This window comes from Pithys albifrons, chromosome 4 (assembly GCF_047495875.1).
Source record: "Pithys albifrons albifrons isolate INPA30051 chromosome 4, PitAlb_v1, whole genome shotgun sequence".
Lineage (NCBI taxonomy): Eukaryota > Metazoa > Chordata > Aves > Passeriformes > Thamnophilidae > Pithys > Pithys albifrons.
Window position 1 is genome coordinate 68,263,935 of NC_092461.1, and position 25,877 is coordinate 68,289,811.

The window sequence follows — 25,877 nt, forward strand, 5'->3', positions numbered from 1 at the left end:
CTATTGTCTTTGACCATCTTCATGACCTTACTCACTATTTCTTTCCTTCAAAAGACACCAAAAGGATTTGTTCCACTTCTTGGTCAGGTATCTACTTTCTTTTACAAACCCCCTCTCCTCACAAGAAGGTATATTCTGGGCATGATTTTGCTGTTTTACAAGTATATTAGACCACGTTCATGTCCACTGCTTTTTTGAATGACTCTGAAATGACACCTCTTTCAGAGTTAAATATTTCATAGAATCATAGAATCATAGAATCGATTGGGTTGGAAAAGACCTCCAAGATCATCGAGTCCAACCCTTGGTCCAACTCTAGCTCATTTACTAGATCATGGCACCCAGCGCCACGTCCAATCTACATTTAAAGATCTCTAGGGATGGTGAATCCACCACCTCTCCGGGCAGCCCATTCCAATGCCTGATTACTCTCTCTGTAAAAAATTTTTTTCTGATATCCAACTTAAATTTCCCCTGGCAGAGCTTAAGCCCGTGCCCCCTTGTTCTATTGCTGAGTGCCTGGGAGAAGAGACCAGCCCCCACCTGGCTATAACTTCCCTTCAGGTAGTTCTAGACAGTGATGAGGTCACCTCTGAGTCTCCTCTTCTCCAGGCTAAACAACCCCAGCTCCCTCAGCCTCTCCCCATAGGACTTGTGCTCCAGTCCCTTCACCAGCCTTGTTGCTCTTCTCTGGACCCGCTCCAGCATCTCAATATCCTTTCTGAACTGAGGGGCCCAGAACTGAACACAGTACTCAAGGTGTGGCCTCACCAATGCAGAGTACAGGGGAAGGATCACTTCCCTGGTCCTGCTGGCCATGCTATTTTTGATACAGGACAGGATCCCATTGGCCTTCTTGGCCACCTGGGCACACTGTTGACTCATGTTGAGCTTCCTGTCAATTAGTACTCCAAGGTCCTTTTCTGCCTGGCTGCTCTCCAGCCACTCTGTGCCCAGCCTGTAGCGCTGCAGGGGGTTGGTGTGGCCAAAGTGCAGGACCCGGCACTTGGCCTTGTTGAACTTCATCCCATTAGAATTTATTTCAAAACAATACACTTACCCATCCAGACTTCTCCAAACTGACCAGCTCCCAGTTTCTTTACTAATTTAATCGATTCCCGTGGAATCTCCCATGCATCTTTATCCCATGGTTTTTGAGGCTTGGGACTAATACAAGCTTTTTCCAACTTTCTGCATAAACCATCTGATTGCTCTGGTTTTCAAAGAAAAAAAACCAAAATTCATTACACTTCTGTGCCTCATGACTTGAGACAAATATAACTTAATTACAGAGGTGTACTACCTAAAATAATGTCAAAATAATCAGGTGTTCTGATGAAAATGTAGCCTTTCTGGTGCTTTCACATAACTTTAAGTGCCTCTGATCTGAATTTTGGTATTCAGAGACAAATTTAATATCACATGCATCTGGTTACTGTCAGGTTATTAAGGGGCTTTGGTACAATTAGTACAATATCAGATCTTATTAATTACACTATGTTGATAAAGATGCACACTGGAGTCAGGCTTGGGACCTGTATTCTGAATTTGTCCTTAAATTTTCTTGCAACATGGTTTCAAACAGATGTGCATACAAGCATAAGTAGGTCAACATTATTTTTTTCTCCAGACACTGACCAGCTATAACTTTAATATAAATGTTGAATAATTCTCAGGTTTTCCAGCTGTGACAAAGAACTAGCACACATACCTAACAAGTCGGAAAAAATTCATGGCCAAGTACTAAGATTGGATTTGGAAAACAACTCTGTGATTTTATGTCCTATATTTTTTTTCTTTTCTGTCTTCCCAGTTATAAGACTAAAAAAAACCATGTTTTTGAGCTATACAGTAGGATATCATGCAGAATGAAAAGCCAGTTTTGCAGCTAAAACATAGGTAGAAACTTGTCCTTCCCTTACCCCTCCTCTTTTTTTTCAATAAATATACATATTCTATGTGGGTGCAACTTTCTTTCTTTGAAGCCTATGGAATTTTAATTCCTTCAAAACACGAGTAAAAATGATTAAGAAAATGCATTTATAGGAAAAATAGAAATAATTTCACACAACCGTAGGTACAAGATGACATTCACAAGTCTATATGTATTTCTATTAAGTGTAAATAAAAAGTTACTCTCAAATACAGTACTAATTTATTTATAATGAAGGCAATTCTTACTATAGCTTCACATCATTATAATTAGATGAGTTGTTTTATAAAGGTAGTCTTTATTTTACAATGGTATGCAAGAGGGTTAGCAGCATTAGGTCTGATTAGGCTAAGAACATTACTTGGGTTCCAGTCAGTTTTACTTTATCTTTGATAACATGCATGCCTGAGTTATTCAGGAAAAAGTAAAAGAAAAGATGAATAGCTTTGAAACAAAAGAAAAAAGCATTTATTTTCCTTCACAGGAAATAATGGCTGCATTCTATTAACTAATTCACTAGCTGATTTAACTTACTTTGATAATGTTTGATCATATCATTGATGTTGGGAAAAGTTATTCTTGGAGAGATGTAAAATCCTCCATTGTCTAGACTCCTGATTTTGTAGTGCTTAATAACATCACCATGCTGTGGATCATAGTCTCTTATGGACAGAGAATAGCTGCCTGTGGATAAAGAAGGAATGGTCATCAACAGATAGCAAAAATCTACAGTGTCCACACACACACAGTTGAGCTTAGCAAAATCACTATTTTGTCTGTTTCTCTTTTTACTCCTTTATTTCTTCTAAAAGCATTTTGCAATCAACAGGAGGAAGTTGGCCAATAGCCAGTCCTGAACCAGTCACCAAAATGCTTACACTCACACTTTCTTTTTCAATCTTATTCAACAAACTCAGGAGTTCCATATTCCAGGCAGGTCCACATTCAATGCCAAGTTTTGTGGAAAGTCCCCCAGCTTGAGTCGAAGTGGCTGGGAAAGCAAGACCAGAGCTGTAACACTACTCAAGCAGAAGCTGAAATCAGAGATCAGCATTTAAAAAAAAAGAACATGCTTGTTGTCAGGGGCCAACAAGCAAAAGAATAGTTTGGAGATGGCTTAAGGCATACAAGAAGGAAAGCAGATCTGTTGGTCCTAGGGAGTCTAACATCATCTGAGATTTAAGTTGGGGCAGGAGAGCACCTACCCCTAGCTACAGTGTTCTTCCTTTCTTCTACTTATATGATTCTTGTCCATTTTCAAAGGATAAGAAATCATCTCACCCGCTTATCTCTCCTCACACACAGATCCAGTGACATTGGGGATACTTTGCCTTGCTCTCAGTAGCCTATGTTGAATTTAGGAGTCTTCCTTTGAGAACTTCATTTAGGAGTCTCTATCTGAGAGCACAGAAACAATGATGTGGGCCCATTAAAGTGATGCCCAATAAAGAATCTGCAGTATTAGGACCAAAAAAAGCTACCCTGTAGAGTGGACAAACATATAATCTACTGAAGGGCTTCATGTATCTTCCTCTGGAGAACGCAGCGTTACAGCATCCAGTTGGAAAAGCCAGCCAGACTGCTTCCTGTGTTCTTCTCAAAGTCCCAGCTAAAGAGCCTGGTGGCTTCACTAAGTTTTGAGTGCAAAGTGCTCTGTCTGCAACACAAAACTTTACCAAATAGCTTTTTGGAAATAATCACACTACACTGTAGAAGTGAAAACCCTCATTATGTGATAACTGTATTTTTAAACTTGCAGCAACGGATGCAAACCCAGTAATGGAAGACTACAGAATGCACCAACCATTATTACAGTAAAGAGACTTTCAATAAAGACAGTCACAAACGTTAAGAGAAAAGATGCCACTTCATTCATTCCTTCTTCTTGTCAGTGTAATCACACACACACACAGAGCTCCTTTTTTTCCCCCTATCTCAGCTTCAGGTGTTATTCTCTTTTCTCTCTTTTCCGTGTGATTTTCTCATCCTTCTCACTCCAACAGAATTGCAGAAAATTCACACTACAGGACACACTGTGACTACTCCACATCCAGTGCCACCTGACACCAATTTTTGTGAAGACTGACTGTGTTTTTAGCTCACTATCAATTCAAAGTAACCTGTCCCAAAGCCTACCTTTCAATGTTTCGCTTTCTCTGATAAGGAAAGCTCCAGGACCATTTCCAGGAGCCAAAAGCAGTCTTTCAGCATCTTTTCGGGTTATGTCTTTGAAGAACCATCTGAAAAGTATTTTAGAGTTAGAACCTTTTATCTCCCCTCCCACGAAGGACACACCACCAGAGTGAAGAAGTTAGCCAGTATTTAGAGCCTAGAAGAACTTACTCTTCTGTTTCCAGGGTGTTTACTTTTGCTACGTAGTTGCTGGGAATGAAGCCTTCCTTCCTTGTCGTGAGAGATTTTGCCCTCCACCATTCTCCCAGCCTGGAAAACAGAAACAACAGTAGTATTCACAGGAAAGAAAAGTGAGAAATTATCTTTTAGGTTCTAGTGTGCTGAGGGCTTTGTCCATGCTGCAGAGAGAAGCATAATCTTTCCTCTGAACTCAACCTCCCTGAGAAGCCACTAGCTCTCTTGGATCAATGTTTGGACACTGTTACTGAGGGCAGCTGTCAAGTCAGAAAATCACAGATCCAAAGAATGTTCTTGGGTTGGAGGGGACCTTAAAGATCTTCTAGTTCCAACACCCCTGTCATGGGCAGGAACACCTTTCACTACAGCAGGTTGCTCAAAGTCCCATCCAACCTGGCACAATTCCAAATGCATTTGTATTATTATATGTAAGGGAGCTTACTTACCATTCATACACCCATGTTATGAGTATCAAAATATTATACAGGGAATTAGATGCAAAGACAATCTACAATACAATCAGTACTATCATACTTACTCCTCAATAACTTTCAATTTTTCTCCTTTTTTGAAGGACAAGTCCTCTTCATGAATGCCATCATAGGGATACAAAGCTACCACAATGACTCCGTGCTCCTCTGTGTCTACAAAAGTAGAAAGACAAAGGCACGTTCACATCATTTTATGTGCTGACATGGGCATAGTATGTAGTTGTAAGATTCCTATAAAAACATACCTTCAGCGACAAACCTCTGTCCTGGCAAGAGCTGTGCTTCTGGATTTGCCTACAATAAAATATGTCTTTAATTAAGCGGTTTTAGATCTTTGTGGTGATCTTAAATTACAATTACATAGTATTCAGTTGCTTTGGTGTGATCTTTTATGTTTTAAATTAAAAGAAAATACTCCAGTCTTTCCCCATCATTCTTCAAAAGCGAATTACAATATAAAAATATAGTAAGTCCCCACTACACTTCAAATTGAGCGGCTCAGACCTCATGAAGTGGCACAAGTTGTGGGGAGGAAGTTCACAGCTTTGGGACTTCTGCTGAAGAGGCTTTAGGTAGGGCACTTTAACAAGACAGATATTACCATGTAGATGTCATGCTAAAGAACTACAAGCACGGTTATGTCACTAAAAGTGTGCATGAAAAAAAAGAGTACTTAATAATAGTAGTTCTTGAATGTACATTGACTGAGAGCATGCTGAGTTCACTGTGTCAGCTGGTGAGGGAGGAGGGAAGGGCGCCATTCACACCTGCAGAGACGATGGACTCTGAAAAAGGGCAGTTGGGAGACATGGTCTCCCCAGCACGGTAGAGAAAGTGGAGAAAAAAGGGTACCAGTCAATCTGTAAATTAGCAAACCCACTTGGCACCCAGTGGGATTCCTCATCCCAGCACCCTTCCTTTCCAATGCCAGCACACATGGAAGTGCCATTAACCTGTTCCTCCCACAGCACAGCTCTGCTCTCTTCACCATTGCACCCTACACTCCCCCCCTCATCCTTATCTACACACCTCACGCAAGGTCAAGAAGTGGCCTTCGGTACGTGAAAGGAAAGTTGACTAGAGCTGGTAAAGGATTGCCCAGGATTACTTCAGCCTTTAAGCAGAATAATCAGCACACGGATCCCACAGCTATTAAATCCCCAATACCAATGTTTTTAAAAATTGTTCTAAACCTCTGTGGGTTTTCTAGTCATCTAGCAGTCTTCTACAGACATAGTTATATCTACATCAAACATTGCCAATGATCACAATTTTCATGCAGAAAATATGACAGACATAAAGTAATAAATCTCCAAATTTTAATTTTTATTCCTCTAAGTACTTATTTATTGAGGGTGAACTGCACAACTCTAAAAGCCCAATTATGGATTAATGTTCATTTGAATTTTTTCATGCATATGCTTTGGATTGAAATTTAAGTTATGCCAGTCATGCTTTGATCTTGCTAGAGGAATTCTCCCCTGAGACTATCTACTTACTGGCCTTTGCTGTTTATTGGACGTTGGATCCCTCACATAAATAGTTCGTTCAGTTTTACGTACTGGTTGATTCTTCAAATCTAGCCCATCTCCATGAAGATTCTCTTTTCTTTTTGATTTTATACATCCCATATTTCCTGTTGGAATAAAAAAGGTATTAAATAAAATCATTATGCAATAAACCAAGCCCTTTCCCATTAAATCATCTGGGTCACATAGCAAAAGCATACTTCCTTTCCACACACAATGGTTCACAGGAAGAATAACTGAAGGTTAGGCACACATGATGCAAGCTCTTTTCTGTTGCAAAGGAAAGCAATGACTTCTTGTCTCAATCCACAGATTAAGTAAATAATTATTTACCATTTCCACATAGTCAGATTTACTGTATTTTCTCTCCAGTCTACCCTCCCCTGACAAAACCACTTGTATCTTTTTGATATTTCTCTGAGCTTTGGAACAGATAAAAAAAATGCAATTACTATAGTGACAACTTTTATCTGCATGTTGTAAAGAAAAGACTGCTTTGGAAAACAGGAAAAAATTCCAGCCCAAATTATGAGAACTGCAGCTGGAGCTAGAAATGCTTGTATCCCCCCCATTTCATGTTGCAGACTCCAGTCTAGCAGGGAGATCCGTTTGTTTCAAATCCCTATCTCACATGAGGCTGATGACTTGTGCGATCCCAGCTCCATGGCAGACGCACTGCTATTGTGACTTCAGTAATGAATCTCCTTGTTCACACAGGCCTGATACAGCAGACTAAATAGTAGACGTGTATCAGTGACAGCAAATCACCACACAAGTATTTCTTTTTCAATACAATTTAGAAGGATTCATCCTTCTCTCAGGATGTGCATCCATGCTAAACCAGATGAGATGCAGCTGTTAGCATCTACATGACTGGAACACGACTCCTAATTCTGTGATGAGATTACATGGTACTCCAACAAGCATATATACAACATATCTCTACATTCCTCCTTCAGAGAGTAATTATACTTACTCTTCAAAGAAACCACTATGAATGCTTTTCAAATCTCTCCTTCCTTCCTCTCTCTCTCCTTTCAGGTCAGTGCTCTAATGCTAGGTTCACAGTCACAGTTTCCCTTGCAGGCACAGAGTCACACTCCCCCTTGCCCTAATTAATCTTTAAAGCCAGTTCTTTGAAGAACAATGTAGAAAGTAAAAACTAAAATAAGAGCTCATTGCAAATATGGGCTCAAGTAAACAAACACTGACTAAAACACAGTTGGAGAAGCTAAAGCAGATTCTAACACCCTATACTACATCTCACTTTTACCTTCATCCCCAAGATGGAAAAGATAGAAAAGCAGCTAAAGTAGTAGTATAGGTGTCCACTTGCAGATATAACTGTTTCAATGGGATGTTGCCTTACACATCTTGCAGGTAGGAATATTAACCAGACAGGTCTGGGTTCATATTAAGACTTATACTTCTGTAACAACATTGATGATAATCACAACCTTAACTGACTACACCAATAAACCAAGGCAACAAGCAGTCCCACATGGCAAGTCTTAACTTCCCATATCTCCGTCATTTAATCTCCGATCCTTCTATTGAGGAAGCACCACATAATGATAGATGCACTGTCCTATACACAGAAAGTTTTCTTGAAAACATGAGAGGAGGGTACTTCCTCTCCTACCATTTTTGCAAATTATCTGTCACCTCTTGCCAACAAATCTTGGAAGTCTGTAAGATTTCAGCAGTGATGCAGTGAACCGTGATACTGGTTTAAAACCAGCATTGGAACCCATTGGTCCCCTTCTTGTGTTCTCTTGAAATAAAAATAAAAGGAATCCTACAGAAAATCAGAGAATACAGTTTCCTCTTGAATGTCAACATTTCAGTGTTACCACTCATATCTGAAGACACTGGGGGGCATCTTCAGCCAGGATCTTCCCTTAGAAGCAAACATCTTTAATGCTTAATTATAGCTTGTAAAAACTCACATTGGGAGATTTTTCCAAATTCTGACCTCCACATGGGTTACATACTAGTTGTTTTGAAATACTGAGAAGATTTTTTCTTTTTATTTTATTCATTTATAACTGTGGATGTGTAGATGACTCTTGTTCTCTCATTAATGGTTCATAAGAAATTTCTATACACCCACTGGCAGACTGCTGTTTGCAAACTCACCCTAGACATCAGGAAGCCCAGTGTTTAATTACCGGCTGTATCTGCAAGATCAGGTATTTATCCACCTAAGGGCTAACCTTTTTGCTCTTGAATAGTTCTGCTTCAACAGAACAAACAGCTAAAGTGGAGGACATAAGGTAATTTGATCTAAGTTGTCAGCCAAAAATCCCTTTTGCTATTCCTGTAAGAAAGCTCAACATATCTTTGGAGACTGCATTGTGCCCAGTGCTGGTGTAAACTCAGAGAAAAGCATTTTTACTCAGATTTTTTTTCTGCAGCTTAAAGCACATGAACTTAAGGCTGCTATGAGGCCGTGCTGATAAGCTCAAGGTCAGGATTTGTTTATGACAGTAACAACAACAGATCAGTCATGCCTATGTGCAGGTGCTTCACACAGAAGTCTGCTTGATGTCATGTGAAATCACACAAATAGAGTATGTGAGATAACACATGTGATGGCTTCAAACAAAGAGAAGATCCTGAGAGCCTTATCATGAAGCATGGTTTTAAGGGGTGCTTTTCCTCATAGAGATGACAGTCCACAGTCCTCACAGGACTTAGCTAGTTTTACACTAGCCCCAATAGTTGGTGCTGAAGCCCACAGCTGGTTCAAGGGGGGGTATTGCCCCATTTATTCCAGCATAGCCCCAAGGACTGAACATTCAGTAGGAGCAAGTTGATAACAAGGGTTGACCTAAAGGGAAGCCCCACACCCCATCCTCCTAAAGCAACCCCATTCTTGCCCTCCAATTCTGCTCCAGAACACAAACTACAGCTTAGCATGTGAGCAAATGCTTCAGGAGTGGGATGCTAATGCAGATCCTGAGACTTTTAACTTCTTTATGAAACAAGTTTCTTAGATCTGGCAAAAGAAACATACTAAAAATATGCAATAACATAAATATTTAGCACTTAATACACATCAGTAGAGTTAAGCATATATATAATTTAATGTTAAATTTTATGACCTTATGTTCTTTCTAAACAAGTACAGAAAGACAATGGAGACAAAAACCAAACAGAGTTGAAAACAATTTCTAAGCAGTCAAAACTGGATCAATGAGCACATGTTCTTCTGACAGAGTGAAATGAAAGACTTTAAACCCTTCAAAGGCCACAAGATTTTATATTTCTGTACATGCTAGACCCCTGTAAAGCTATGCACACAGAGTTCCAGACTGCACATTTAAAATTCTGTTAGATCAGTCCTACACTGAAAGCAAATGTAAATGTATTGGTTTAAAAAGCTTCTGCTCAGTGATTGCTCGATTCACCTGCAATGACAGATGTATTTGTTTCCAGCATAGTATGATACATTTCTGTACTGAAGTCTGGTCCAGGTCTTTTCTAGATTTTTGAGAGTGGTATCAAAGTAAAGATTCACAGGGCTACTATGAACAGCAGGCACTGATGGGAGAGTTTCAGAAACACCCAGTGTAAATATTCAAAATTCAGAATATTATATCATTGCCAAAGTTATCTTTCCAAATGTTCGACCCTAGCAAATTACCCATACAAAGGAGTCATAAAGAAAATCTGAAAGGGAGTGGTGGGGGGAGCTCATTCGTGCATAAATAAAATATTTCACTTGGTGTAAAATGTTTATTTGCCTAGCACTCTCTTGCCCTATCACAAGGAGCATCAAGGAAGTGTTTTGTGTAGTATGAAGAGAACACAGTAAGCAAAGGGCAATACAGACAGTGCAGCATCATTACAAATGAAACTACATTATTATTTGTCAGAGATAAAAATAATTTAGACATCAGAGCAAATTCTGTCAGCCCCTACTCAGATGTTTCCCATTCCAACACTTTTGCAATACAGGGGACACTACTTTTCATCCATGCTTTTCATTTATTGTCCTGTCCACACCTCTAGACACAAAAGATAAACACTGAATTAAAAGAAACACTATTTAAACAGCTGCTAATCTTTACAAACAGATACCTAAAAAAGTGACAGCTTCTCTTTTAACAAGGAGTATTCTCTATTTCATGGCTAAAAGGCAAAGACAAGTACTTAACAGCTGCATCATGGTGACAAGTATCTAAATTGAGGCACCCTTCAAAAAGCCCCAGGCATATCCACAAGCACTATCCATAGAGCCTCTGCAGCAGGTTGTTCCACAGACACCGATTTTGATGTCTACAGAAGCATTTACCTTGAATTTTAACTCTGAATCCCATATCACATCTTGCTTCAGCAGCAGTTGGGTCTTATTTCCAAAATAGACTGGGGGGACTGGAAGTCACAAATTAGTGAAACATTTTTCCAGGGTTAAAAGCTGCTGTTTGTCCCCAAAACATTATTGTTTTACCAGTATTTTAATTCATTACCAGCTATGTGTCTAAAGCCACAATACCTCCTACTGTTAAGTAGTCAAGGTTTGCATGACCATCATTCATCCATCCACCAACAGCAGCATTTGAGGTTCATTTCCTCCTGGCGCTTACCCGTTGCATCATCTACAAAGGTGATCTCATTTTTTGTTTTGTTTATGCTCACAACCATTTGCTTGTGATTCTGTTACATACAGTATATATATAGTGCACATTAAAAAACAATTCCCTAAAAATCCACCAGGTGTGTCTGACCTTTTCTTGATTGAAGTCATGTCTTCATGAAAATGATTCTCAAATACTCACAGATTATACTTTGGCTTTTCCAATAACAAAATATATATTAAAATAATTATAACTACAACACTGAGTATACAAGCAACTCTATTTTATCAAATAAATAACTGTTGTTCAGTAATCATTTACCTAAACTTGAATTCTCTGTGTGGCTTAGGCTTTCAACAGCTATATACATATGTATTTTAACAGGTACATAAGTAAAAATAATTTATATTCAACTGAATACAAAGAGTAAACTCTTCATTTAAGGCACAAATTTCTTCTGCATAAGGATAAGAAAAAAGAAATTAAGACCCCCAGTTTGCTCTGAGTCTTGAATATTGCTTTGTATTTAAACTTCTGAACCAAAGAACAGGAAGCAGTTGTTTAAACATATATATATATATATGTATGTATGTATATATATGTATGTATGTATGTGTGTGTGTGTGTATGTATATATATATGTAAAATTGTTTTCACACCTGGAGCTTTAAAGCAGCTTAGAGAACAAAGAAGTAAACAGTTTTATTTCTAACACCTTTTTCAAAAATTTAAAATAATAGATTTGCTCTCCTCTGTTTTAGATGTTTCATTCTGGCCTTTAATGACAGTTGGTTTGCTGCTGCTTCAGAAGTTATAAAGTCAGAGATAACACAGTGACACCCTGAACAATTGAGCATATGAGACTTCTTTGCATTTCCCTCAAGGTCAAGGCAGAAGTGTCTCGAAACCCAAACTCAGAGTGATCAACTTAGATTAAAACTGCTGGGGAGGAAGAATTGTAAGCCCAGTCTGTACAAGGACACAAAAACTTTCTTTCTCAGAAGCCCATCCAGCTTTCTACAACCCCTCAATCAACTGCTCAAGTTCATCATTCCATGCAAAAAATGGGAAAAATCTTAAATTTAAGGAATTCATTTATCTTACCCTTTACTGCTGACTTCCACTTTATGTTGATCTGCTTCCACATCATCTGTGGTACCCAATTCTTGCACAGTCTTCTATACTATCTCTGAGTGGCCTGGGAAAACTGGGTTCATTTCTGACCCATCATCATGATGCCTAAGAATGTGATTTAATGTAATTTTAGAAGGTTTTAGAATCATATAGTCTCTGCTGAGTTGCCCTGATCTTAAGTCTAAATATTAAAGTGTCTTTCCCACCAGCTAGCAGGCTTTGTCAAGGCCAAGCTGTTTTTCAGCAGACACCTGCAAGATAACAGAAGACAAACAACAGAAGAAGGCCTAACTGCCCCCCCCATCATGAAGGGGGCAGATTGGCAGGACTTCTGGGTGGGCATTAGAGAGAAATGGGAACTTCTGATTGGATGTCCGTGAGGGGTATAAAACCCTGTGACTTCCTGACCATAGGGACCATCCTGGGGTCAAACCCCCTTGGGTTTGACCACGGAAGGTCCTTCTAATAAAACCCTATATCTTTCTCCGTTAACTTGTCTGCAGTGTGTCTCTGTTCACAAGGGTACGCAATCTACAGGCATCAATCACATGGCAAAGCAACTGCCAAGGAACAGAGAGAAGGAGTCTAACTCGAGGTAGCAGAGCTCAGAAAAGGCTCATCAGTAATGCTCTATGCATATTTGTGCAAGTGAAGATTTGCTACCAGATCAGAATAAGAGTGACAAAAATAAATTATCTGTGGTTGGGAGTAAAGTGAAAGAATCAAACTCGAGAGCAACTGAAGTGGATTCCTATTCCTTGTCTGTCTTAAAAATCATAGAATCACAGAATCATAGAATCGATTGGGTTGGAAAAGACCTCTGAGATCATCGAGTCCAACCCTTGCTCCAACTCTAGTCCATTTACTAGATCATGGCACTCAGCACCACGTCCAATCTGCGTTTAAAAATCTCTAGGGATGGTGAATCCACCACCTCTCTGGGCAGCCCATTCCAATGCCTGATTACTCTCTCTGGAAAGAATTTTTTTCTGATCTCCAACTTAAATTTCCCCTGGCAGAGCTTAAGCCCGTGCCCCCTTGTCCTATTGTTGAGTGCCTGGGAGAAGAGACCAGCCCCCACCTGGCTAGAACTTCCCTTCAGGTAGTTATAGACAGTGATGAGGTCACCTCCGAGCCTCCTCTTCTCCAGGCTAAACAACCCCAGCTCCCTCAGCCTCTCCCCATAGGGCTTGTGCTCCAGTCCCTTCACCAGCCTTGTTGCTCTTCTCTGGACCTGCACCAGCCCCTCAATATCTTTCCTGAACTGAGGGGCCCAGAACTGAACACAATACTCAAGGTGTGGCCTCACCAATGCAGAGTACAGGGGAAGGATCACTGCCCTGGTCCTGCTGGCCACGCTATTTTTGATACAGGACAGGATCCCATTGGCCTTCTTGGCCACCTGGGCACACTGTTGGCTCATGTTGAGCTTCCTGTCAATTAGTACCCCCCAGGTTCCTTTCTGCCTGGCTGCTCTCCAGCCACTCTGTGTCCGACCTGTAGCGCTGCAGGGGGTTGTTGTGGCCAAAGTGCAGGACCCAGCACTTGGCCTTATTGAACTTCATCCCATTGGAATCAGCCCATCTCTCAAGTCTACCCAGATCCCTCTGCAGAGCCCTCCTGCCTTCCAGCAGGTCAACACTCCCTCCCAGCTTGGTGTCATCAGCAAATTTGCTGATGATGGATTCAATCCCCTCATCTAAATCATCAATAAAGATGTTAAACAGGACTGGACCCAATACAGACCCCTGGGGAACATCACTGGTGACTGGTCGCCAGCTGGATGCAGCTCCGTTCACCAGCACTCTCTGTGCCCGACCCTCCAGCCAGCTCTTAATCCAGGAGAGGGTACACTTGTCCAGGCCATGGGCTACCAGCTTTTCCAGGAGTATGTTATGGGAGACAGTGTCAAAGGCCTTGCTGAAATCCAGATAGACAACATCCACAGCCTTCCCCTCATCCACCAGGTGGGTCACCTGATCGTAAAAAGAGATCAGGTTGGTCAGACAGGACCTGCCCCTCCTAAACCCATGCTGGCTGGGTCTAATCCCTTGTCCACCCTGAAGGTGCTGTGTGATTGCACTCAGGATGAACTGCTCCATAACCCTGCCAGGCACGGAGGTCAGGCTGACAGGCCTGGAGTTGCCAGGGTCCTGCTTGCAGCCCTTTTTGTGGATTGGGGTGACATTGGCCAACCTCCAATCATCTGGGACCTCCCCAGAGAGCCAGGACTGTTGGAAGATGATGGAGAGTGGTTTGGCAAGCTCTTCTGCCAGCTCCGTCATCACCCTGGGATGGATCCCATCTGGTCCCATAGACTTGTTATGATCCGGCTGGCTCAGTAAGTCAGTAACTATTTCCTCCTGGAATACAGGAGGGCTATTCAGCTCCCTCTCCCTGTCTACCAGCTCCAGAGGCCAGTTGTCTTGAGGGCCACCTGTCTTACTGGTGAAAACTCAGGCAAAGTAGGTGTTAAGTACCTCAGCCTTCTCCTCATCTTCCTTAACTATATTTCCCTCCAAGTCCAACAGAGAATGGAGGTTTTCCTTGCCCCTCCTTTTGTTATTAATGTATTTATAAAAGGACTTTTTGTTATCCCTAACTGAAATAGCCAAATTTACTTCAAATTCCACTTTTCTTTCCCTAATTTTTTTCCTGCATGACCTAGCTCTATCTGTAAATTCTTCATAAGTAGCCAGCCCTTTTTTCCATAGTCTGTAAACTTTCTTTTTATCCCTGATTTGTTTCAGAATCTCCCTATTTAACCAAGCTGGCTGTCTTCCCCTCCGGCTGGCCTTTCGGCACACTGGGACAGCCTGTTGCTGTGCACTCAAAATTTCCTTCTTAAAACATGTCCATCCCTCCTGGACCCCCTTGCCTTTAAGGGTTGTTTCCCAGGGTATGCTCTGAATCAGTTCTTTGAATAGGCCAAAATCTGCTCTCCGGAAGTCCAAAGTAGAGGTTTTAATGGTGGCTCTCCTTACATCCCTGAGGACTGAAAATTCTATTATTTCATGGTCACTATGCCCCAGGCGGCCTCCAACCACTACATCATCTACCAGCCCCTCTCTGTTTGTAAACAGTAGGTCTAGTGGGGCCTTACCCCTGGTAGGCTTGTTTACCAGTTGATGAAGGAAATTGTCCTCTATACACTCCAGGAACCTCCTAGACTGCCTCTTCTCTGCAGTATGAAGCTCCCAGCAGACATCTGGCAGGTTAAAGTCACCCACAAGAACAAGAGCTGGAGATTTTGAAACATCTGCCAGCTGCTTGTAGAATAATTCATCTCCTTCATCATCCTGGTTGGGCGGTCTGTAACAGACTCCCACAAGAGTGTCAGCCTTGTTGGCCTTGCCCTTGATTCTGGCCCACAGGCACTCAACCTTGTCACTGCTGACTTCAACTTCAACAGAGTCAAGAGACTCTAACATATAAAACCACCCCTCCACCTCTCCTTCCCTGCCTGTCCTTTCTGAAGAGCTTGTAGCCCCCCATAGCAGCACTCCAGTCATGTGATTCATCCCACCACGTTTCTGTGACAGCAACTATGTCATAGTTTTCCTGCTGAGCTATGGCTTCCAGCTCCTCTTGTTTGTTTCCCATACTGCGTGCATTGGTGTACATGCACTTCAGCTGGGCCATTGATTTCATTCTCAACTCGGGCTCTACGCCCTTAGGCCTATCTCTGGAGAGCCCAGTTGCCGTCCCTTCCCCCTTCAAACCTAGCTTAAAACCCTCCTAACCAACCCTGACAACTTATGGGCTACAGTTCTTTTGCCCTTCCTCGATAAATGAAGCCCATCTGCCAGTTGACGAGACTGGGCAACAGGGAGTTTGTGCCATGATCAAAAAACCCAAAATTTTGACGATAGCACCATCCCCTAAGCCACCTATTGGTAAGCTGGGCTTTCCTAAACCTCTCCTCATTCATCCTGGCTAGCACAGGAACTGAAGCAATTACTACCTGTGCTCCTGTCCCATGAAGAGATTGGGTCAGTGCCTTGAAATCTTTTTTAATTACTCTGGTACTCCTTTTATTAATGTCATCACTTCCAACCTGGACAACCAACAGCGGGTAATAGTCTGAGGGTTGGATAAGCTTAGGAAGTCTTTTGGTAATATCCCTCACCCTGGCCCTGGGAAGGCAGCAAACTTCCCTGTGGGACAGGTCTGGCTGACATATAGGGCCCTCAGTTCCCCTCAGAAGGGAGTCACCGATTACAACAACCCTTCTCTTTTTCCTCTTACCTGTAGTTGTAACCTGTCTGGTAGACTGGGGGTAACCAGAAGACCTTGTAGACAGATCCTCCTCCTGGACTGTGCTCCAACAGACTGTCCGAGTCCAGGGCCATATACCTGTTTTTTAAGGGCACCCTGGCAGGTGAAAGGGGTCGAGAGGGCGTGTTTTTGCCTCTACGAGCAGGCACCTGTTTTCATTCGTCCCCATCCACATGGTCTGTTCTGTCTGCCTGATGGCAGGAGGGGCTGGGGTTCACCACCTCCTGCTGGGCTTCCTTAGGAGTGAAAAGGGTGTGACTCCACCAGTCAATTTCCCTTTCACTCTCCCTTATGTTTCTGAGCCTATCCACCTCTTCCTTTAGCTCTGCCACCAGACCCAGCATTAGACCCAATGATTAGCTTTGCCTCTGTTTGGCCTTATCCTTTTACCTGCAATTGACTACATATAAATAAATGTATTTATTCAGTTATTAAATGATATATCATACAAAATTATCTATAGTTACACATTTAAATTTTACCATAAGACCTGACTGTCTGGTAACTTTCATCAAACTAGACGCATGCAAATACAGAAATCCTGGGTCAGCTTTCATTTTGGGCTTGTTTCACTTCCTACATCTTGTTTTGGCATTTAAGATCAACAGGGGAACTTAAGCAGATTGTTCTTCCCTTGCCTTTCTGCTAAATGGTTATATATGTCTCATTCAATCCTTGCCTTGTGTATTTTAATATCTTTTTAAATTTAGCTTATTTCTATAGGTCTGGATCAAATCCTCTCTCTGTCCCGCAAACAGAATTTATCCCTTATATGATACACATATACATGGGCATATAGACACACAGAGAGGCAAAAACCACCATGTGCTCCTTTCAAAGCATATATAAAGGAGCATGGATAACCTGAATCTACTCAATGTTTAACTACAACAGATTTGTCCTGTGTAGACTCCCATTGCTCTTGTGATGTGAGGAGCACTAGTCCAGGTGACAGCATTTTTAAAAAAGGAACAATAACACAAAATTCTTGTAACATCTTCAATTTTCTTTTTTTTTTTTTTGAAAAGGTAAGACAAAGCTAAAATATAGACATAAATATCTATATAAACAGGTGAGGAAGAGAAATGAGTTAATTACCAGTGTAACCAAGATTACTGCAGTGAAAAAGTCTGCAATAAGCATGTTACTGTAGAATTTCCTCAAGCTTAGTCTCATTTTAAGTCAAGTGCTCCAAAGGTGCATGTTTATCAGAGCAAGATAACATAGCCAGTTTATCATCCAGGATTAGAGGAAAGGACTAAAAAGTGTTTCCTGGGAAAGGCAGCCCTGTTCTGCGCAGGCCAATCACATCGTACAAGCTCAGCAGCCAGTTTGCCATGCCCTATTTTTAAAGTGGTTAATGGCGATGGTGCAGAATAACAAAATATTATTGTTGAAAGCTTTAAGAACCTCATTCCACTTGGCTTAGAAACTGCCCTGTAATTCCCAGTTTTAAGCACATTTCGGGGACAATAATGACATTTAGCCCTTCATCCTCTTGGGAGATTAGGAAGAAGTCATATCTTTTTCAGCCTCTTTTCTAGGCTTTAAAAACCAAAACCTATCAGCCTTTTCCACTTCCACTGATTATCCTAGCTGCACTTCTCTACATCTGTTTCACTTTTAACTCATCCCTCTTAAGGGTAGGAGGCTGGAGCTGGCCACATAGTCCAAGATGACTTCCAGCAATGCCTTGAAGCAAACAGTATTACTCATTCTTCCATGTACGGAAATATATCCCAAATAAATTCCAGAAATTAATTTATTTTTTACATCACACTAGCCTTTTAGAATCATTTGGTGATCCAATATGACATCTAGGTTTGTCTAATTTTACATAAAGACAAACTGTTGTCACAGAAGACTTTCATATATCTCCAGTGGCATTACCTTACGCTCTGAGATTAATTTTCTCCCCATTATTTTGCCAGACTACTCATTCTGCACAATGTTCTCAGCCACCTGTGTGTTTCTAATGCCTCTTAATATCACAAAGGGACTCTTATTTTTTTCATTGCAAATGAAAGTATTTTTTAAAAGTCTCAATGTAATGCTAATGTAACAGGCAACAGACACTGGTCCTGCCAAGAGTTTGGGGAAGTGCAGTAGACAGGAACCACTGCCCTGTTCAGCTTCTTTCACAATTCCTTCCTTAGCAAATGTGACCAAGACAAATTCTACTTTGGCCATGCTATCTCAGATTATTTTTCAAGTTTTCCTATATAATTTACAGAAAATATCACCCTATCACCTTCATGCTCCCAAACATTTCCATTTCTACTACAGTTATAAATCCTTCATGTTTCTACTTCTGCAACACTCAATTTTAAGCCCTGCACCAGTATTTCTGCTCCTCCTCTTCAGAGCCCCGATTCCCAATATTAATACTCAGTCCAACTAACCTAATCTGGGTTGGCAGACACCTTTCTTGAATCCACTACCAAGCTGACTACTGTTCTTATTGAAATTCTCATCACCCAGTCCTCCACCCTTGGGTGATCTGTTTTCCTTTCTCACATTTGTCTTCATATTGAAATCAGGGGTTAAGACTCTGCAACATTCATAATTCAAGCCCACTTCCTAATTTAAATACTTCTAAAATAAAAATTTGAGTTACTACAGGGCAAAAAGTTGTGCTGCCATACAACTCTAGTGGAAGTGGACAGTGTATTAGAATCATAAAAGGATTTGGGTTGGAATAGACCTTCAAGATCATCTAGTTCCAAACCCTCTGCTGTGAGCAAGGATACTTTCCACTATACCAGGTTACTCAGAGCCCTATCCAACCTGGGCTAGAATATTTCCAGTGACCGGGTATCCACAGTTTCTCTGGGCAACCTGTTCCAGTGCCTCACCACCCCCACAGTAAAGAATTTCTTCCTAATATCTAATCTAAACTTACCCTCTGCAGTTTTAAGCCATTTGCCCCATATCATATTGCTACATGTCCTTGTAAAAAGTCCCTCTCCAGGTCTCTTGCAGGCACCCTTTAGGTACTGGAAGGCTGCTCCAAGGTCTCCCTGGAGCCTTCTCTTCTCTAGGCTGAACAACACCACCTCTCCCAGCTTGTGTTCACAGGAGAGGCCCTACAGCAGAAATCCCCCAAGAGCTGACATAAGAACAGGAAACTTTTGGTGAGGTAAGATATCTGGATCTGCTGTACTCATGCTGTATTGACGTGTTTCTAGAAAAGAAAAGCCATTCTGAGTAGCACAGTCGTATTGTATAATGAAAAACCTCTTCTCCTATACTGCCCATATTGGTTTTTTTTTAACTTACTAGACTAGGCTCTTTAGTGATGCCAATATGCCAATAATATTAATTGGCATATTACTATATTAAATGGTAAATAACTGACCTAAATTACCACATCTCAAACTTCCACATATGAAGTGATCCAGTACAACTACATAGAAATGAGGTGTGGTCAGGGGAGGTTTGTGGATTACATACTTCCCTCCATAGCCTTTGTAATAATAGTGCTTTGGTAACTAGCAGTATCAGTCAAAGTAAACATTTTTCTATATTCAAGTGACAGTAATCCACTTTCCAACCTTTGCCTGTCTTGCCTTCAGGATTCAGGGAGATGATAAGTTTATTCTGTGTTCAGCTAAATGAGGTAAAATCTTTGTTGAAACTCATAATGATGGTCAAACACATATAAAAAAATCCTCATAGTTGATGGCATGAAAGGTAGCTCTAACAGGGATGGGAAGCTTTGATGAAGAAAGAAGCATCTTCTACTTTTCTGTAAATCCACTACAGTTAGTCTAGATTACTTAAAATCTTGGTTTCATAAAGAAATAATGGCAGTGGTAAAAAAAAAAAAAGTTAATAAATCAGAAACACTGAAAATAACTAATGTCATTGTGGTGGTATAATAATGTTATAAAGCTTTCAGAAGGATGAAAATAAAATTCTGAAACAAAACATTCCATTGAAATGAAGTGGAATTTGTACAAACTACTGATCCTTGTTTATTCAACTGAAGCAAAAAATACCAAAACACCAGAAAGTTCATTCACACAAGACTGTAATTTTGTTAGCATCACATAATAGACTTCATATATGATGAAAATGTTCCAGATTCATGTAGTCAGTATCTTTGGCACTAATTTTAAACTAAGTATTACATTAAATTAACATCTGTTTTCTGACCTTATAATGCTCACTTCATTTTATTACAACCATTTGCCTCAACTGCATCCTCTAGAATTTTGAATCAATATCAACAATGAACTAATTCACTTTGCCAGCCCTCAGGCAACCACATATTCCATTTCCTCAACTTTTTTCCACTGTACTGTATCTTTTGAAGATAGGCAAAAAGGTCAAAAGCATCTTAATTTGACATAACAGAATAAATACTTCTATCAGATTCTTGAAAAGGATCATATGACATGGAACAGAAAAACTGTACCAATATGTTAACCAACTTAAAGTGAAGGTTCCCAAAACAGTTTAAAGACTTAAAAGTGTCATGCAAACTATAAGAAAAAATGTAATTTTCTTGACTGGTAAAAACCCTCAGTAATGACAAACAGCAGCTCATATAATCAAATATGCATTTCCAAAAAATTTTGGCCAAACCACTACACTGAAGAGGATTAACTTTTTTCCTAACTATTAGGAAGTGTCTCACTTCAGCTAGCAAACCCCAATGACTGTGTCTACATTCCAAGCTGAGTGTATCTATGACTCACATAGAATTTTTTTTCAGATTTAAATTGATGATTTTGGCCAATAATGGCAGTGTGCTAAGGTTTCAGTAGTCTAGTACTTGCCCTGAGCTTTATGTATGTCTGTCCACATCTACCACTAGGATAAGGATCCTTCTCCTCACCCTTTTTAACAACTAGTGCAATAACTGTGGCATAGGGAAATGAGAAACTACCCATAAAAACAACAAGTTATTGGAGTGAGGTCCAGAACTAGCCTGAAGGTCTTCATCCTCATAACAAATGATGTGACAGAAGGATAGGGCAAGCTTTGCAGAGTTTCTTTGGAGAATACAGATCTGGGAACTGTCCTTCCTGCCCAGCAATACTTACCTGGCTCTCCACCCTTCCCTTCTTCACACATAAACACTTTACCTCCCCAAAAAAGCGTAGTTGAGAGGAATGCAACAAGGGCTTCTACATCACTCCAAAGGGCCTGGTTCATACCCACGATGGCTTTACTCAGGTATATATATATATATAATATCTATATCTATATATACATATATACATAATACTCAGTATACTGATCAATATACTTGAAACCAAAGGCACAGCCATACAAACAAATTACCCTGACTAACAAGTAGTCCTGCATAAGCTACTGTGCAGTACCCCATGTCTGCATTTACCACATGACACATGAAAGAGAAATGAGAGCTTGCCCCTATATTTCACTGTGCCTCAGAAGACCACAAGCGACAAAGTGAGTAACTTGCTTAAGTATAGTGAGTTTGGGGAATCATCACCAGGCTGTACTGCAACTAGCTTTTCAGCTAAAATTTGTTACTCAGTCTGCCCTCTCCAGAAGGTGCAAAGGAAGGCATATTTGCAGGTAGAAGCTGATACTTGAAACCTCAGTCTCATTTAAATGAGGCAGCATAATACTCAACCTCCACATGCCTGGACAAATGTATTGACAGGACATTTGCTGAAGTGAATATTAATAGCTACTATGACTAACAGGAGAGGATGGTTATTTATGAATGCAGCCTTCAACTAGTTAAAGATGTCATTGACAATAAAGAATATATTGCAGATGTGATCTCTTGCTTTGAGGTGTGTCTATAATTCAAACCCATTGCTATACTGTAAATAGAAAGCAAAAGATCATGAAGACTATGAAATTGTCACAATATAGAATCATAGAACTGTTAAGGTTGGAAAAGACCTCTGAGATAATCGAGTCCAAACCACATCACCAAATGCCACATATAGAGGTATTTTGAATGCCTCCATAACACTGCCCTGGGCAGCGTATTCAAACATCTGACCACTTTTTCAGGGAAGAAATTTTTCCTGGTATCCAATCTAAAACTCCCCTGGCACAACTTGAGGCAATTTCCTCTTGTCCCATCCCTTGGTGCTTGGAAGAAGAGATGAATGCTTACCTCGCTACAACTCCATTCAGGTAGTTGTAGATGGCATTAAGGTTCCCTCTGACCCTCCTTTTCTCCAGACTAAACAACTCCTGCTGCTTCTGCCATTCTACCTCAGACTTATGCTCCAATTCCTTCACCAGAATTGTTGCCCTTCTTCAGACAAACTCCAGCAGCTCAATGTCTTTCCCGTAGTGAGGGGCCCAAAACTGAACACAGGACTTGAGGTGTGGCCTCCCTGGTGCAAAGTACAAGGTGACTTGCCCTGTCACGGCAATGGGGCATCATCACTGCCCTATTTCTGCTGGCCACACCATTTCTGATATGGGCCAGGATGCCATTGACCTTCTTGGCCACCTGGACACACTGCTGGCTCATGTTCAGCCACTGTTGAGCAGCACCCCCATGTCTTTTTCTGCCAAACAGTGTTCCAGCCACTCTGGCCCCAGCCTGTAGTGCTGTGTGGGGCTGTTGTAACCCAAGAGCAGCATCTGCCATTTGGCCTTGTTGAACCTCACACAACTGGCCTTAACCCATGGATCCAGCCTGTCCAAATTCCTCAACGTGCCAATAAAAACATGATGGATGACAGCAAATTCACAGCCAGCAAGCCCTGATGAAGGTTTTGAGGGTGGCCTCATAGAAAGTATACTGCTTCTCCTTAGGGTTCATCTTCTGTTTTCAGTGTTTAATAAAAGACAGAAATAGGGAGCAGAACATTAGTGTATTTTGGGTTTTGTTCTTTCCAATTCAGGTAATTAAGTGACCAGGGAATAAATCAATTATTACAAACTTCACCTGGTTTTATGCATTCTACAATCTGTTTTCAACATGGATTAAGATAGTTATGACTAAATTGGTGCAGAATGGCTTCTGTGTTAATGGATCCTAACTATGTAATAGCTTATAATTTTGTAACTCATATTGGTTTGCACCATGTTGCATTTACCATCCTGCCCCATCAGTCACAGGGATTCTTCATCTGCTGTCACCTCCATATTTCCTGATACACACTCATGACCAAACTTGCAACTGAAACACAACCTTGTTGTAATAGCATCATATTGTGTCTTCAGCATGTCTAAAGCAAACAAAAAAAACAAAAAGAAAACCACTTTTTTTTTACTACTTTCAAACACCAAGCATATATGTGAGCTCCAAAATAAGTTACTTTTCCAGCAGACTGTTTTTCATTCATTATGTTTCATTAGCTGTAGAGAACTTGATATACACAGAAGAATCCTCCTTAAACACAGGACATTGTACTGGCATATGTAATATGGATTCAAGAGGAATGAATTCTATGCTCAGATGAAAATTTGGCATTAAATCATTCATGCCAGCGTGATTTAACACTCAGAACTCAGTTCCTCCTGGAAGTTCGCAACCCTAGAACAAGTTTTCTTAAATTGCAAGAGGAAGTTGCAAGAGTTCTCAAAAAAAAAAAAATCAGAGAGCGTCAAATCTGGTGCCAGTAAATTACACTAGAAGAGATGAAATGTGGTGCTTTTTAATCTTCACAGGGATACTAGAACAACATTCAACACTACCTATGCAAGTACTTTTGGGAGGAATCACCATGTCTTGTTTTCACGAATGTTAAGTAGCAGAACCTCCCTTAACTTCAAGGGTGTAAGAATGTCCTCCAAGTTCTGGCACTTCACAAAAGTCTATTCATAACTTGTTTATTTTATACATAATTTTTAACTATGTGTTAATTATATTTCTTCAAGGGCATCAATCTAAACTGGGAAGGTAGCAGTTGATTTCTGGCCTAGCTTAGTAAATTGTTTCAAGCTACTGCTGCAACCAAACTGCAACCAAATTATATCATCTGAACAATGGTTTGCTGCAGACATGATAAATAGAACTAGAAGAGCTATATGATGAGCAATTTTTGAATGTTTTTAGATGTAGTTCTTGAGATTTTTTTTTAATAGTATACTTCACCTACGTCCAAAAAACATGTCCTGAGGGACAGCAAAATTTCACCATTCATGTCTGAAAACCTGTTGTGTAAAGAGAGAATTACATTCTAACTAAAATCTTGTAAAACTACATGTTCAAGCTGGGTTGACAGTAAGAGTGAAAAAGGAAATGGATCACTGAAGGAAATATATCACTGAATGAACATGAATAAGAATTCACACACAGATTGCTAAGCATGTTTTTCATATTTCTTCAACATATGAGCATGAATTAGCAGTTTCTCTGAAGTTAACCAAAAATATTGTACATTCTTTCCATTTTCACAGAGGAGTGAGAGAATCTGAAAACTTTTTGGGGATGGGTTGTGAAACTCTGGTGTGGCAGTTCAGTTGATTGTTCTAGCTTCAAATTTTGTAAGGAATAGCTGGAGACCTTTGATTTTAAACACATATATGTATTTACAGATGGTCTTTCTCAAGGGCAAGAATGAACACATAATTCACCAAATTACTGGGGCAACAGCTATGCAAGTATATTAACTTGATTAAAGCTTTTTTACATTTGAGAGACATTATTCTATACTAAATAGAAGATCTGAGCAGAGGACTAACTTGAGGAAGCATGTTGTATATGCTCAATATGTTAATTTATTTAATTTTCAAAAACTGATTTAATACTTTGTCCTCTGCTACTATTTTGACTTGGCCTTCACATTCCTTGTTTTCTTTCTCTGAAAATAACAAACATTTCTGTATTTACAACACATCATCACAGGACTGCACAGCATTTAGTATTTTTTGTTGTTTCTAGTCTTGCTGAATGGTCAAAAGCCTTGCATTCAACAGCAGACAAAGACCTAGCAGTTACAACCATAGCCTGTTCCTCTGAACCAGACTCTGATCATGTAAGTGACAGCACACAGCTTGCAGGAGCTCTACAGACTTTGAGAGACTCACACCAGGACTGTCTGCATAAAGGGCAGGACATGGACCTTCAAGACTAGGGTAGCACGCATGACAGTTTTGGCAGATTTACACTCATGGTGAACTGGAGGTCCATGACAATGATTATTTTCACATTTATACTGCAGACTGGAAGAATTTCACAGCACTAGGATTGCTATCATAATGGCTGCTCATTAGTTATAACCTTTGTAACTTCACATATCAAGTATATAGCTGATAGGCAGGTCATGTGGTTATACTACACTTTATAAAACTGTCTTAGGCTGCACAAGCCCAAATGTTTATATGTGACTTCAGCCCTCACAGCCCAGGCAGATAACTTTCAAAGCAAGAACTAAGAACAAATCAGTGTTCACAACGGTTATCCAAATTTGTTTCAGGATAGTAATGAGTCCACAACTTACTCTTGAATTCCACAGTATTAAACATTGAAAAACCAATAAGACTGCTTCATCATTTGGGCATGGCCAGGAAATCATAGAATAAAAGGTGTAGGAGAGGAGGCCAAAATCCCTAAGAAGTCGGAATTGGCATTGATGCTGAGAAACAAATGAAGAAGGAAGACTGC

The 25,877-nt window shown here is 40.4% G+C and overlaps 1 protein-coding gene across 5 annotated transcripts in view; it reads right to left on the reverse strand.

The window, feature by feature from the left end:
* The window catches only part of LYN (LYN proto-oncogene, Src family tyrosine kinase), a 58,070-nt gene that overhangs the window by 24,862 nt on the left and 7,331 nt on the right, over positions 1-25,877 (reverse strand). For 3 of the 5 annotated variants that reach the window (XM_071554512.1, XM_071554508.1, XM_071554507.1), the window contains 7 exons: positions 6,294-6,430; positions 5,040-5,088; positions 4,842-4,947; positions 4,277-4,375; positions 4,070-4,173; positions 2,468-2,617; positions 1,061-1,213 (listed from right to left, as the gene is read on the reverse strand). In XM_071554512.1, coding sequence (XP_071410613.1) covers positions 1,061-1,213; positions 2,468-2,617; positions 4,070-4,173; positions 4,277-4,375; positions 4,842-4,947; positions 5,040-5,088; positions 6,294-6,425 — 793 coding nt within the window. In that variant the 5' untranslated portion in view covers positions 6,426-6,430. The remainder of the gene's footprint in view (positions 1-1,060; positions 1,214-2,467; positions 2,618-4,069; positions 4,174-4,276; positions 4,376-4,841; positions 4,948-5,039; positions 5,089-6,293; positions 6,431-25,877) is intronic. The other 2 variants (XM_071554510.1, XM_071554509.1) reach the window with 1 other exon arrangement.